Source organism: Aspergillus ochraceoroseus (assembly GCF_002846915.1).
Source record: "Aspergillus ochraceoroseus IBT 24754 chromosome Unknown P175scaffold_1, whole genome shotgun sequence".
In the NCBI taxonomy this organism is placed as follows: domain Eukaryota; kingdom Fungi; phylum Ascomycota; class Eurotiomycetes; order Eurotiales; family Aspergillaceae; genus Aspergillus; species Aspergillus ochraceoroseus.
This window is the reverse complement of record NW_024468476.1, coordinates 4,390,707-4,405,376: the sequence shown is the minus strand read 5'-3', so window position 1 is coordinate 4,405,376 and position 14,670 is coordinate 4,390,707. Positions and strand designations below refer to the sequence as shown.

Sequence of the window (14,670 nt, the reverse complement as noted above, 5' to 3'; positions counted from 1 at the left end):
AGGAACCCAGTCACTGCTACTGCTGTCCGACGTGTACATTGCATTGCACATAGTCAACCGCCGGGCCATCATGGTGAGCGCATCGTCATTCGGACTAATCCTGAAAATGGGAGTAGTCTGCCGGTGGGAGGAGAGACTTTTACCAAAGGGAAACCGGGGTGGGTGGATGCGTTTCTTGAAGAGTTGGGGAATACGGCTTAACAGGATATAGAAACACAGCTAACGTGGATATCAGCTTATAGAGTGAAGAAAAAAAATAAGATTTGATTCGCCTCTTTAACTGGTCCACTGCTGATACCTTTGCTTTGGTCTTTAGGGCGTGAAATGGTGGTCGTTTTCCATGTTAATTTGACAAATTTGCATATTTTACTTGCAATTAATAAAAGCTTCGGAGATATTAACGTAAGAAACCGTAGCAATTGCAACTTGAGGTCCACGCGAAATTCCATTTTGTCTTTTGCCCCATCTTACCGTAATAGCAGCCCTGGGGGATGTAAGGTTTACCGCGCATGCTTGGGTAGACGGAATCCCATATAGGGAAGATACAGGCTAGGATGCCAGTAAATGAAGAGCGCAACGCAGGGGTATATTGGCACCGCATCAAAGACGTACATGCACCATTCGTGCGTATTGATATATCCGAGCTGGGTCTCTGTAAACTCAACGAGACGATAAACAGAACGGATCTAGATTTGAGTAATGCGTTAGGTTTGACAGAGCCAAAAGGATTGGGTTGCTATGGCGTGCAGGAGACATACCAAGATCATCAAGGTAGTCAAATTCACCACGCGCAGCAAGCTGGGCCAGCTAGCCTCCGTTGGCTTATTCTCGACCGAGAAGGCCAGATCGGTTTGCGCCTCTAGCTGTTCTGGAGCCGACTGGATGAACTTCTTCGAAGTGAAGTTGAAACGGATTGCAGCCACCGTGAAGATTCCAAATGCCACGAGTTGTAGGGCGACACCACCAATCGCGAGATCACGGCCTCGATTGAACTGGTCAATGGCATCCTTGCTTTCCCCATTCCCGGATGTGATAAACACGACACCAGCCAGTTGTAGTAGGAGGGCAAGAATATCGAAGCCCACGAAGACCTGGGTTACGAATCGGGGAGGAACCCAGCATACCCTTAGGGTACGATGTTCTTTGGGGACTGCGAGGAAGAGAATACGACCGAAAAGCACATAGCATACGCCCGCCATGAGAACTGGAGCAAGGACTAAAAGTGCGAATTGGAGGACGTAAATTGATTTCTCAGTCACGTTCCACGTCGATAGGCAACGGGTGATGTAACCAACTACTTCCACTGTCGGTTTGATCTTGTCAGCATTTATCACAATTGCTGGTAGATGCGTGATGCTATGAAGAAAAGAACATACTTCCTGCAGCAGCTACCATGACTAACCATACCCGCGGTCTAAAGCGAACCCATTGAACGACGGTAAGGACGAAAGCGATGCCATAGAGGGCCGCAAAGATAGCCGCCGCTATGAGGGAGGGATTGTAATGATAAAACAAAGCCAGCTCGTCCTGAGATTCAGCCATCGTGATTAAAGGGCTAAGGAGCTTGGATGGGTCGGTGTAGTTAGTTAACTAGATCAAGTTGGAAGAATTCCACGTTCCTGTCTGCTTGGTATTCCCTTCGATACCTGGGTAGTCATGGATCACGCTTAAATCGAGGAAATTTCCTTCTCAACAACAACAGCGGCATTAAGCACTATTGAGCTCATTATGATTTGCAAACGGACTGCCTCCTGGCGTACGAGTCATATACATGTGAACTTAGATAATACAGAGAGACTGAATGAATGTGTAATAATAGTGATACTACCTGTAGTGCCAAAGGTATGATGATATCCAGGATTGCATTGAAGAAAGAGACTCGTCCAGGCATATGATTGGTTGACACAGGTAGACAGTCTTTATTTATGTCATTTTCATGGGGGCATCAAGGAAATGGAGAGGGAAAGTCGGAGTTAGAACAGCCTGAGGGTGGCTACAGAGACGCATGAAGGTACCTATAAACCACTGTGCAATTCTGAATACTAGCCTCTAAATATACAGTGCAAACGACCAGGAAGAAATGTGAAGGCTATAGGGAAGAACTCTCGCTGTTGTTTTGAGATGAAAATGCTCACGCAATATGACGAGCGAAGGCCGCCAAAGAACGATCTCGGCTGAAGGATAACAAGTGTTTGGGTTGATGGTCGATTTCTGCACAAGGCCCCAATTCACATGTTTCAGGACTTGAATGGTGAACCGAGCTTTCGAGATTCACTTCTATCTGTTAACCTGGCAGCCCTGTCCAACATGATTTGATCAATGCTCCCCGGTAGAGAATCTTGACTAATTAGTGAGAAAGATCGTAGATGCCAAGCCAGGAAAGGAACGTCTTGGGCAGTTCATATAGCATAAAACATGTTATAGACGAGATCATGTCCACCAGACGACTTGGGCTTCGCTGATCATGAATCACTGCCGTTTGGGTCGTTTGCCAGTCCACGAGGTTATTCTGGCACAAATTTTCCGGCGAAAGGAGCCAACTGCCATACGGATTGAGCAGAAGAAGAGGTCACTGATATATTTGCATTGCAGCCGCAACTCAGGCCTTGTCTACAGATCGTGGCGAGTTTCATGTTGGCAGCCTACCGTTGCCTCTGATCGAAGGCGTATCTATGGTCATTCATCCTTTGGTGGTTGCAGCAAGCGCATCCGATGTATCCGACGAGCTTCGGATATGAAATGGTCAGGAATCTGCCAGGTAGCGAGGTCACTCCACAGGTTCAACAAGTCTGACTCTGCCTTGTTCAGGACCGGATTGTACTTGCCAGGTCACTCTCCGTCGCAAAACACGTGGGGGCATGTTTTATGGATTTCTCTTCTCTCGTCCATTCTCTTTCTGCCAGGTGTGGGCCTTCTTCAAGCGCCAGACAGAGCAGGCTCAGTCCGAGGCAGAATCTGCTCTCGGATTGAAATGGACTTTCCAATTCGTACCTGGACGGGTATGATTTGCTACGGTCAGCGCTAAGGCGGAGAGTCACGGAGGGATGAATGTGTTGGCGAAGAGAATTGATGTCATCTTGAGGCAAGAGTGGATGCAATGCGGCGATGTAGGGCATGGATACCTCCAGGGACTATGTGGATAGATTCTAGAATCTAGACAAGGATGACCGGTCAAGAACGATTAGTTCGTATTTCAGTCCGTTTAATGACTTCTGTAAGGAGAGAGACTGCTCATGGTGAAAGCACTCCGAACAGGGGTAATTTCCACCTTTTTCCCGAGTGGGACTCCAAGAACCGAAATTACTCGTAAAAATCCTCTTACTTTAGGTAGCGCCAGGATCTGCGTATACGGAGTATAAATAATAATATTCTAAACTATTCTGTACTGGCAAGCTACTATACTCTAAAGGGGATATGAAGAGAGAATTGCCCGATGGACAGTGTATTGGTGGTGACCATTAGCCCAGGCTCGTATCCTGCAGTGAGCAGAGTTTGGTACAACAGATTAGTTTAGAAAAGGAAAAGAAATATTTTCATTAAAGACCTGTGAATAACTAACTATTTTATCAAGAGTTATTGTGTCTCCTTGAGAGAGTAGAAAGGGGTGAATAGAGGTGAAGAATGAAAGAGGCATGAAATGAAACCCTCAGAGGGGTATCAAGAACAACTGAATAAACATAAACAGATCTTTCTTTCTTTCAGATGGAGTAATAATTTGAATTTGCCCCTCTTAAAAGTTACTCGACTTGAAAGAAGAATTTTTCGTACCTGACTATTATTAATTAGGAGCCCAAATTCAGGAACCCGAAGCTAAGAATGCCCCCGAATCCTTTCCACGACGAAGGACTCGGTACTGAAAGGTCTGATGATCGAAATCTGTATTCTGCATTTTATAAGAAAAGAAATGAACATTCTTTCTTGATCCAGGGGTCGTCCATGGATAGGCTGACGGCGATCGTGCAATTTTGGACATTGCGTTGAGCCCCCTTGCGATTGGACCCGGAATTTAGGGCTTGAATCATCATAATCCTCGTATTTATGTAGTCCCTTCCTCCTCCTCCTCCCTGGTCCATTCCTTTCCCTGTGTTTCGTCGTCTCTCCACGCTCTTTACTACTACTCCCAATCTGCGACTCGCTCACTCCTTTGCGTTTCCAGTCCATTTTGCAATCTGTTTTAACTATCTACCAACTACTTGCCTCGCCGCATCCATCTCTTCCGAAAGTCAGCGTCCCGGCAGTCTCGGTCTATCCTTTGCGATTCTTTACTATTGTCATCCTATCCATCGATCTATATCCGCGCAAATCGCACCGTCACCATGAAGCTCAGCGCCATCGTCTCGACTGTCCTCGGCCTGGGCGCCACCCAGCTCGTCGCTGCGGATCGCGTCACCTCAACCTTGACCACCACCGTCACCCGCACGCTGGTTCGCGTCAACGCTGTGACTCCTTCTGCGAGCGCAACGCCGGCTGCTTCTACGCCCGTCTTCGCAACGAGTACTCCTGTCTCCACCAGTGCTCTCATTCCTAGCTCGTCGACTGCCACCGCCTCTTCTGCGCCCACCCACACCAACATGGCTGCTGGCTTCGGAGAGGGCAACATGCCTGTGGCTTTGGCTGCCGGCGGTCTTGCTCTCATCCTGGGGGCCTTGTAAAGCTCTCGATCTGGGAGCAACCCGGGTGGACCAACAGGTTGCCATGATCTGATTTCCATGGCTGACCAGGACGCCGGAGTGATGCGATACTATCTTCTTGAAAATATCCATCACTCTCGATGGAAGGCCAGCTGATCATCAAGCGACCCCATTTGATTCTCTTCTTATGTTTCTAGTTTTTACCTTTACTTTATACCGTTCGACCTTCCCCCCCCCCCCCCCCAATTTTTTTTTCTTATTCACTTTTTTATCTTCTTTCTTCCTCCCCGTGATTCTCTCGAACGTGATCGGGATGAAAAACGCGAAGGACAGGTGTTATGGATTCTATACCCCTTATTTTCATGATTATGAGTTGATGGTGTTTGCTGTATTTATTTTCCCTTCTACATTCTACCTTCTGATCGTTTCTGGTTAGCCAACCGGTCTGGGGATGAAGGTTTTGTTGGCCCGCAAGGGCGAAGTGTCGGCCATGAATTTTGCGCTGTGTTGCACATAGCATTTGTATATAGAGGTCGACTCTGTATTCGAATCCAACTTGTTGGTCAGCCCACTTCTATCCGAATAGACCCTGTCCGTACTCCGTAGTACTCCATACCTGGAGTGAGATCGACTGAACTCAGACAGACTGATTGCGTCCCACGAATCAACAGTTGATCGTCTTCATTCATCATCAAAAGGGCAATCCTGGCCGAACGGTGGATTGTGAACCGCTGTCAGAAACGCTCCTAATTGGCGCCACGCGTAGTTTTAGTGTTGAGTGGACGCGTTCTGTTCCGGGTAAATAAACCTCAATACTCGACACTGGACAGTCAAGAGGAGAAAACAAAGCTGGTCCTTGAGTTTTTTCCCGCCTTTCGAATCAAAAGTGGGTGAAGAATCCGTCAGATAATCTTATCTCATTTTACATTCCTCCGGATATCATCTTCTTGCGTGGTGATGTGACAGGTCTCGTGCCCGTTTTCTACTCCACGCGCGTTATCTTCAACCTCCCCCCCCCCCGAGTTTTTTTCTCTCTTTCGTTTCACAACATCAACTAGATCAATTGGTTGGATTTCAGCATCTTTCTTCTCATCGGATTCCTGACCGCTGCTGCAATCATAAGAGAGAAGGACAAGGAAAAGAAAAGAAAAAGAAAAAGAAACAATGGACAACGAGATTCCTCTACCCCCGCCGCCGCGCATCCGCCACCGACCCCCGAACAAAGCCTCCACAACCTCGTCAAAGCGGTCGAATTCTTCCCTTCGCAAAACATACCGGCTGGCGCGATTCGACGATCAATCTAGCCAGCCTTCTAGCGATCCCGCTCTCTTCTCCAGCGACGATATCCCCGCCTCCGGGGTCGAGAACTACCATGCCCCGGTTTCGTCGGGCACGCGCAAGCGTCGGTACAGGGGAACCTGGTGGGGGGAGATGGTCAAGGATACAAAGCGCAAGAGAGCTGATTTCAAAGATAAGCGGCTGGTGGATAGTGGAGTGTGGATGGGAAGCGACGAGTCGGGCGCAGAGTCGTTTCTGACGTCGGAGGATGCGGCCTCGAACTGGGGGGAGGAGCTGTTGCTTCGAGAGGCGGGGGGCTCGATTCCGTTGCCTGTGTCTATGCCTTCGCCTGTAGTACGCACGGGGGAATTCCCATCGTTGGATGTGCAAGGGCCATACGAGCAGTCTGGGTTAAGCGGCAATGGAAATGGGAGTTTGGGAGGACCGCGCGCGGGCTTCCGAAAGGTAGAGGAGTCGAGGGAGCATCAGATGGCTCGTGCAGTTGTGAATGATTGTTTGGAGAAGGGGCAGGATAGTATTGACCTTAGGTAAGTTTGTCTCCCTGTTTCGGGGAAGCTCAAGTTCTGGATTGTGTGCTGATTGCTTCTAGTAACGGGAACCTACGCGTTGTTCCCCCAGGCTTGCTACAACCACTTCAACATCTTACCAAACTTCCATCGATAAGGGAGCCCCCGATCTCAGAAGAGGGATACACCTCGCTGCAACCGTTCCTTCGACTCTTTCTCGCAGGCAACTCCCTGGGCAGTCTTCCGGGTGAGCTGTTCGAGCTCGACGCTCTCCGTGTCCTGAGTCTCCGGAACAACAAGTTCACGCAGATCCCACCCGCAATCCGCACCCTCACTCTTCTCCAGGAACTAAACCTCTCCGTAAACCGTCTTCAGTACCTCCCATGGGAACTGCTCTGGCTGATCAAAAAAGGCGACCTGAAGCACCTCACCGTTCGCCCCAACCCCCTGCTCCAGATCGAGGAATCTCGCATCGCCCAATGGCACATCGCCACAAACGACGGCGAACAACCCCTCAAAGCATGTGAATACTCAGGCCCTGCACCGGAGGAAGCATGGGCTCCCATCCACATCGCTACGGGCCCCATCCGCCGATTCAACATGGAGGGATTCCCCATTCCCGATGGCCAAACAACCCCGTCCACCACCACCACAGAGAACGAATCCCGCGTCCCATCACTCCGCGAGGCGTCTCTCCTAGCATTTAGCAAGTCCTCCTTCTTCGACCAGATCCCGGACGCCGACATGGCCGACTTCCCGAGTCTCATGCTGCGTCTTCTACGCCAGGCCCGGGACGTGCGCCGCAGCGGCGGCCGGTCCTGTTCTGTATGTTATCGCAGCTTTGTGATTGCGCGAACTGAATGGATCGAGTGGTGGGATTGCAGCACTTACGAGAATGGGCTCAAGGGGCCGCGTTCAACGGGCGAGAAGCTGCGCCCATTACCGTTTCGGAGACTCGGGTGTAGCTGGGCTTGTGTGCCAGGGCATCACGGGGCTGGACTTTTGAGTAACTAACAAGTAATTCCGTTAAAAGAATATACGAGTATAGCTTTCCCCCTTTTCTCATTCAGACGATCACTACTTTTAGGGTCATTCGCCTACCTATGAATACCCTATACTCATCATCCTCTTTTATCTATGCCAGTTCTTCAAGCGACATGACTAGGAAAGTCAAGGTGTATATCTACAGGTATCAGTTTTACTTCAATGCCCTTTCCAAATCCGCCGCCCACAACGCCGCCCCAACCGTATTCGTAAACGCAAACACAATCGACGCCAAGGGCACCATTTCAAGCGCAAACGACGCAATTCCAAGCCTATTATTTGAACATGCATCAGTGTCTGCATCCTCCAGATTACACAGGCGAAAACCGAAAAAAAAAAAAAAAAAAAGGAACTTCATACCCTGTATACCCACCCCTTCTCAAGCTAACCCACTCCTCCCTCCTCCTGGAGTCCCACCCCTTCAGCTGAAAATACCTCGCATGCAATCCAGGCCCGACTTTCTTCCCCTGCACATAAACATACAGCACCGTCCCGACAACCGGCACAAAATTCAACGGCAGATAAAGCAACGAGCGCAGGAACAAGCGAGGCCGGAACCGGGCAACCGACCCAGACGTTGGCCGTTTCAGCACCTTACCGAGTCGGGACATGAATCCCGACGCAGCAGTAGTAGTAGTAGTAGTATGCCTGGTCCTCGTGGACGAAGCGGAAGCCGAAGCAGCAGAAGGATTGATTTCCCGGCCCTGCGCAACCAGCCGCTCTTCGCCTCTCGCCACAAGGGTTCCGTCAAATGTATCCAGCAGGGCGTCCTGCAGAACCAACGACCGCGAGAAGAAGCTCGTGAGCGCCGCGCTTTCGCTGAGGACCAGCAGGGCGGCGGAAATCGGGGCCAGAGGGCCGCTTGTAAATGCCATCAGGGTCATTTGGGGCAGGTATGTGAAGAAGAACATGGCGGAGGTGATTCCGGCGCCGAGCGTGAGGGTTTGCATTGACCGGGCGAGGAGAGGTTGCCATAGCGGACGGTGGGCGAGGAAATAGATTATTCCCTTTTCTCAGCTTACGATTAGTTTCTTTTCTTTTCTTTTCTTTTCTTTTGGTGTCCTGGATGCCTCCTTCTGGGCTAGATGATAGATAGATAGATGGGATAGCCCGGCGTGGGCAGTTAAGGGATCAGATCAGACCTTGATAGGGTAGAAATAACCTCCTGACATGGCGACATCCTGGGCCACGGCTCTAGCATGGTTTGCTTCAGCTATGAGGGCTTCTTTTGCTTTATCTGACATTGTTCCGGGGGGTTGGATTTGTTGGGTTGAGACGGGGTTGTTGGAGGAAGTTTCGCGCTTCCCATCCTATGCCAGTGACGTCATGCTTGCTTTCCCCGGTAGGTGTGTTTACAAGTCAATATACTATATACTATATATCAAGCATATATACCCGGGGACTTGATTACATTTGAAACCGATCACTCACATATTCTATTTTGAACTTTATGCAACCCTCATGAGAAACGACTTTCGTGAAACTTACGATCTGCTGTAGATGCGGACGGAGTACGGAGTACAGCAATGGCTCACTGATTAATGATTGGGGAAGAGACAGAGTCGGCCTGGAAATGAAAGAGACATCACAGAGCAAGTGTCTGTAAAGTTTCTGGAGTTCACTTAAGCGTGTCTGCTGGCATTTATCGGGGTTTGTCTGGAAAGTTGACTCGAGGTCGAGAATGCTACCGTGCTTGAGACTGAAGAATCGGGTTATAAGGCGAGAATCCGAAGTGGTGGTAACCTAGTCATTACTGTTCTAATTACTATACATACATTTGCCTAATCCCGCGATGGTAATAACCTCAGTGTGGTAAATTGATTGAGCATGGGAACTGAAGCGAGTCAACCAGAAAAACAAAACAATAAGTCCATGCTCGAATCCCTGCGGTAACAAAAAAAAAAAAAAAAAGGAGAGAGAGGTTTAGCTGAGCTGCGGTATAAACCAGCCGCGTTTATAACCTCCCAAGTTTTGTCCACCCACACAGGACACCGGAGCATACCATCTAACGCCAACCAAATTGATTCCACAGGGTGCGGAAAAGATCGCTAATAGAAAACACGCTCAAGCCATAGAAAAGAAACGCTGTAAGGAACAAACACATCCAGAACCCGGAATCAAAGAAAAATAAGAATGAGAGAACACAAGTACAAATTACCTGTCATTGTCTGTCCTGCCTTGGTGCCAAATGGTATCTCCGCTAAGAGCAGAGAAACTGAGAGTCGCAAAGTTTCGCCAACTTGGGGGAGTGGACGAAGAATGACGCTCAAGGAGACCCGGATCAGAAGAGGCATGTCGCTCCAAATCGGACATTTCATCTTCACTCGCGTTGCTAATCGGGACAGGAGCCGATGACACCCCGTGATCAGAGTCGGAATCGTGAGATATGTCATTTTGGGTCATGTTATCGCGAGCCTCAATATATTGATTCTGAGCCATAGACCGAACGACATCTCCTTTGCAAATTGGGCAGGTTCGTCGCCGGGTTGTCAGCCACGGAGTACTACCATCTTGTTAGCAATGACATCTCCGGTGGGGTGAAAAATACAGCGACTCACATGCACTCGGCGTGAAATTCATGCCCGCAGGGTAAGCTCATCACTCTGCTTTGCCCATCAACGTATTCCTCGAGGCAAACCACACATTCCACCTGCCGTCCGGTATATTTCCGGCGCCACATGGTTGAGGCATCGCCCAGCTTTTCTCTCTTGGGGGATTCCATTGGATTCGACTCGGACTCCATTCTCGAGCTCCTCTGAGAACGTGGTCGCGATCGTGCACGTCGCGATGAGCTCTTAGTACCCAAAAGTGGAGATGTTTGTGAGACAGGCCCGGGGCTTAATGATCTCAATGAGCTAGCTGACGAGGATGAGGAGGAAATTGTATGGTAAGTTCTCACTGGAAGGCGGTCAACCAGAGATTTGGGTGCTCGCCAGCGTCGTCGCCGGATACGAGACCGGAGCAGCAGAAGAATGTAAACCACAGTCAAGGTAAGCAATGGGCTGACAACCAGGACAAGAAGTGTGTCGAAAAAAGGGCTGGTAGACATGCTCGTCGGCGTGAGTGTAACCCATAAACCCTCTCGTTCCTCAGTCTGGGCCTCTCTCTTGACTTTAGAAGACACCTCGCGAATTGTGCGCTCAGTGGGAGAGCTCTTTTCCTTTTCATCCGTAGACCCCACCGACTGTGGTCGGTTATTCTTCCCCCGAAGGAAATGTCGACTAAGCCAGGTTGTTTTTTTGCCAGAGCTTTCGTCAGAATCAATACGTGTAGGGGGCTTTGAGTCCGATTTTTGGGGGTTGGATTCCTTGGAAGCGCCAGGTTTCCCCAAGGTGTGGTACTCGCCACTTCCTGGGGTTATGCTGCCACCTTTCAGCTGTGCGGATGTAAGCTGGGAGTTTTTATCACTATCCTGCGGCTTAGATCCGTCCGATGCAGCGGTATTGGTGGGGACTGGAACATCGTTACTTCTCGTAGCCACAAGATCGGGGTCTCGCCAGTCTTGCACTCCAATAACAAAGTCATCACCATCCACACCGTCTGCAGTAGACTTGGAAGTCTTAGAGTCCTTGGAGCTATCATCGCTGCTCAATCGCGGGGCACCGCGAGTGACAGTGTCGATCTGGGAGAGTTCCTGATCATCCCAATGGCCCATAGGCATCCAGTTGATATTTCCGCTGCTAGGTGGGCGTCTGCTATCTTCTGGAAGGTGCCATGTCCGGCTCCCAGCACCTCCCAGACCCAAGAATGAAATGAGAGTGTGGAGGAGTCCGGGTTCTGATTCCCCAGTTGATTTCTCGTTTGTGGAGGGGTGGGCAGACGAGGGGGATGGAACAGCAGAAGGTACCGCTGCGGGTTCTTTTCCAACACTAGACACCTTGGTGTAAGGTGTCTCTGACCCATCCGTCCCGCTAGCTTCCTCCCGAGCCTGCTGGGGAATAAGCGACGATAGCAAGTGAGCGGTGGTGTACGACGTAAACAGGGCCGGGATTGTCACGTTAGAAGTATCGCCCCGCGCATACATTGTGACTAGGCTACCTCCTCGAGTGTCATCCCCTACAATTACTGCAATCCCTCCGCGTCGTTGAGCCCACTTGACCTTTTCCAGGAAGCCACAGCCACCTCTGCTCAACAGGACGACTTTCCCACTAATCTCAGCGCTCTCTTGTAAAGACTGGATATCCGCGTGTGTACCTGGCCTGTTCGAATCCCTGTATTTTTCAGAGGCGCTCGAGTCAACTATAGCAGACTCGGGGAGAGGGTGGTGAAGATGGTCATCTGTGCCGTCGTTTGTGGACGGAAGGGTGGGCCCCGTAAGCGCATCATATTGGGTATCCGAGCCCTGTAATAAATCGAGATGGCGATTCTGCGGGCTTGCGGTAGTCTCCTTGTCGCCAGAGCCCGGCTTCCCAGTATGACTCTCCACCGGCTTGTGAGAATCTCCTTCTCCCCACCCCGGAATATCTGAGCAACCTAGCTCCCCTATCGCCCCTTCAGACGTCCTTTCTCCAAACCCACTACCAACCCATAGTTGACCGCTAAGGCTTTTATCGGGGAGCAACGGGCCAAACGCTGCAGGTCTGGCGAGGAAGAAAGTGGAGTTATCGTCGGTAAGACTGATGATAGCAGATGGCGGGAAAAGCGAGGAGGGGATATTGAAGGAGAAAAGAGCATGTAGACCTGTCGCTCGGCCAGCAAACGAACTAGGGGTAGAGACGCGGGGAGATGATGTAAGAGCAGAAAAGAAGGTCAGGAGGATGGGAAAGAAGAGGAGACAGAAGACAATAATGAGAAGCCGTGGAGGTCGCATAGTTATTGGCAGTCCACGGGGACAAAACTAGAAACAGTGCTGATTTATTAATGAAACAAGGGAGTCCGAAAGCTCAAGGTGCGACTCGAAATAAGCCCTTGTGCTAACGGAGATGTCAATTATGACCAATCCAAGGGCCGTCGATTCGGAATAGAACACGGACTCATTGAGAGAGGGGACCAAAAACAACGGCAGGAAGTCCAAACAAAGGAGGCAAAAGCCCGAGCAACGACGATAGAAGAACAACGGGATATGGAAAAAGGATAGAGAGGGTTCAGGAAAGTCATAAAACGAAGATAGGATGAAGCATGAGCGATGAAAGACTTGGAGACTCTCTGCGTGCTTTCCCCCCAGCACAGCCTCCGGGTCACGGGATGAGACTGCCTCAGGCACTAATTGTCGCACCACCCTCTGGCAACGAACGGCGAATTGCTTCATTTCGGGGAGGAAATATGGGATATTCCGAACAGTTCTCTTTTCTCTTATCCATCCATCTCATGGTCTCTACGAAAAAGAGTGGAATTGTCCCCCGCAGATCATGGTGTCATCATCCCCACTATGTACTATCCGCATCCTCAAACACGATCGGCGCCTTTTCAAGCTACTCCGAAGTCTGGAGGAGGGGGGAATCATCACCGCAAACAGAGGGCATTCGTTTAGGCTGCTGAGCTCAATTTATGGTGCATCCCCCTACCAAAGACTATTGAAGCACTAAGCGACAATACAACCTAGTACTAATCTTACAGCTAATCCGTTACACCACAGTGACGTTGTGAAGCCTGATGGGATTTCCACTGGTTCTCCGATCGGCTTCCTGCAGCGAAATCGAATTCAAGCTTCAAGTCCCTTCTGCAGGTTCTACATATGAACAATAATTGAATGTCTGACCCACTGAACCGTGGTATTCGAATAGCTTTGTCAAAAGGTGAGGGCTGGACGTAGACGACAATGGTGACGTTGAGTGACATCCTCTCTACTCACCCAGTCGAAAGGCATGATATGATGACAACAGACCGTCATTCTTTCTTGGGACAACCAGACTCTTCGCCCCCCAGGATGTATTCTTGTGGCCAGGAATCATGCATAATCGCGCCACAGTATGAGGATGCGATGATTCAGCTGTCCCAAACAAACAAACGACGGTTTCCTATTTAAAGGCTCATGGACCCAACCTTACTCCGTATAGTATGAAACTCATCGCATGTTTAATTACTCATACATACACATTGTCTACTGCTTAACAAGGCTTAAAACCCACCATGTCTAATCTCCTGCATAAAGTTAAGGATGCCATGACTGGCCATGGCTCGGAGTCCAAGCAATCCAGTATGTGCTGCCGGTTATCCTAGAGACTTGTGTGAATAAGGACTGACCTACTATTCCAGGTCGTAATACTGACACTGGCGACCAGTATGGATATGGATCTCAGCAAGGTTCCGACACTTATGGTTCTCGCCAGTATGAATCAAGGTCGGGCAATGATACCTACGGATCTGGCACCAAGCCTAGCTCTCAGGGTTACAGGAACGATCCAAGCTCTGATACGTATGGCTCTGGGGACTATGGTTCAGGTATGCGCTCGAGTGATTACCCGGGATCTGGCACCGGGGGTTATTCATCCCAGCCCGGCACTGGTGATTATGGATCCGGAACTGGCGGTGGCACCTATGGTGGTGACACATATGGTGGTGACTACAGCTCTCGTGGTGATACTGGCGGAGGTTATGGCTCCGGTTATGGCTCCGGTAATACTGGTGGACTTGGCTCCACCTCGGACACCTATGGCACTCGCTCATCGAATACTGGCACATCCTCATCCGATATGGGTACTGGAACCGGGGCAGGCTTCGGTGGTGGCGGGGCGACTGGAGGAAGCAGCTACAACACCAGCCGAACTGGTTACCAGGACACCTCATCGTATGGATACGATACTGGAAAGAAAACAGGCTCCCGCATGGATCCCGAAAGCATGCGCAACACTGGCGGCATCCAGAGAAGCCAGTGGTAAATGCTCTCCATAAAAAAGTTTATATTTGTGGACGCAAGTCGCCATACTTCTAATAGTAGTTTGTGCCCCGAAAAAAATTGCCCTGCTCTTGTAACTTAGTGGTTTATATTTAATAGCAACGAACCTATTCCCATTTTACCTATTAATATCTATATCTCATTTCAAAAGAAAGAGCAATACGCTAGCTAGGCTATCTGGTAGCTACCCATTCAGGGAAGGCGCTTTTAAGTCCTGATCTGGAAGGACAGGGTCTGGGGGAATCTCATCATTTCATCTCAACCTCACAAGTTCTCCCTTCCTGTCACTCACTCTAGACCCTCATCATTACAGAAACTGTTTACCCTGTCTTCCAAGAGTCATCCTCACGCATCT

The 14,670-nt window shown here is 49.8% G+C and overlaps 5 protein-coding genes across 5 annotated transcripts; 3 read left to right on the top strand and 2 right to left on the bottom strand.

The window, feature by feature from the left end:
- Positions 1-500: 500 nt before the first annotated feature.
- P175DRAFT_0426608 (RTA1 domain-containing protein) lies at positions 501-1,542 on the bottom strand (the record flags this gene model as incomplete). Its single annotated transcript, XM_040893183.1, has 3 exons — positions 501-686; positions 759-1,303; positions 1,377-1,542. The coding sequence occupies 3 exons, from the start codon at positions 1,540-1,542 to the stop codon at positions 501-503; spliced, it is 897 nt and encodes a 298-aa protein (XP_040756544.1).
- Positions 1,543-2,221: 679 nt separating this feature from the next.
- Positions 2,222-3,114, top strand: P175DRAFT_064911 (uncharacterized protein). Its single transcript, XM_040901069.1, has one exon. The coding sequence runs from the start codon at positions 2,465-2,467 to the stop codon at positions 3,023-3,025; it is 561 nt and encodes a 186-aa protein (XP_040756543.1). The 5' UTR covers positions 2,222-2,464; the 3' UTR covers positions 3,026-3,114.
- Positions 3,115-5,543: 2,429 nt separating this feature from the next.
- On the top strand, positions 5,544-7,584 carry P175DRAFT_0451567 (leucine-rich repeat domain-containing protein). Its single transcript, XM_040894493.1, has 2 exons — positions 5,544-6,457; positions 6,520-7,584. Exons 1-2 carry the CDS (start codon positions 5,796-5,798, stop codon positions 7,448-7,450), a joined length of 1,593 nt encoding a protein of 530 aa, XP_040756542.1. The 5' UTR covers positions 5,544-5,795; the 3' UTR covers positions 7,451-7,584.
- Positions 7,475-12,601, bottom strand: P175DRAFT_0554399 (PA and RING finger domain protein). The gene is made up of 6 exons (XM_040900556.1): positions 10,039-12,601; positions 9,639-9,983; positions 8,969-9,179; positions 8,623-8,790; positions 7,841-8,487; positions 7,475-7,752 (listed from the first exon to the last, which is right to left on the bottom strand). Exons 1-6 carry the CDS (start codon positions 12,288-12,290, stop codon positions 7,635-7,637), a joined length of 3,741 nt encoding a protein of 1,246 aa, XP_040756541.1. The 5' UTR covers positions 12,291-12,601; the 3' UTR covers positions 7,475-7,634.
- Positions 12,602-13,549: 948 nt separating this feature from the next.
- On the top strand, positions 13,550-14,298 carry P175DRAFT_0490212 (uncharacterized protein; the record flags this gene model as incomplete). The annotated part of the gene is made up of 2 exons (XM_040895783.1): positions 13,550-13,616; positions 13,676-14,298. The coding sequence occupies 2 exons, from the start codon at positions 13,550-13,552 to the stop codon at positions 14,296-14,298; spliced, it is 690 nt and encodes a 229-aa protein (XP_040756540.1).
- Between the last annotated feature and the right edge of the window lie 372 nt (positions 14,299-14,670).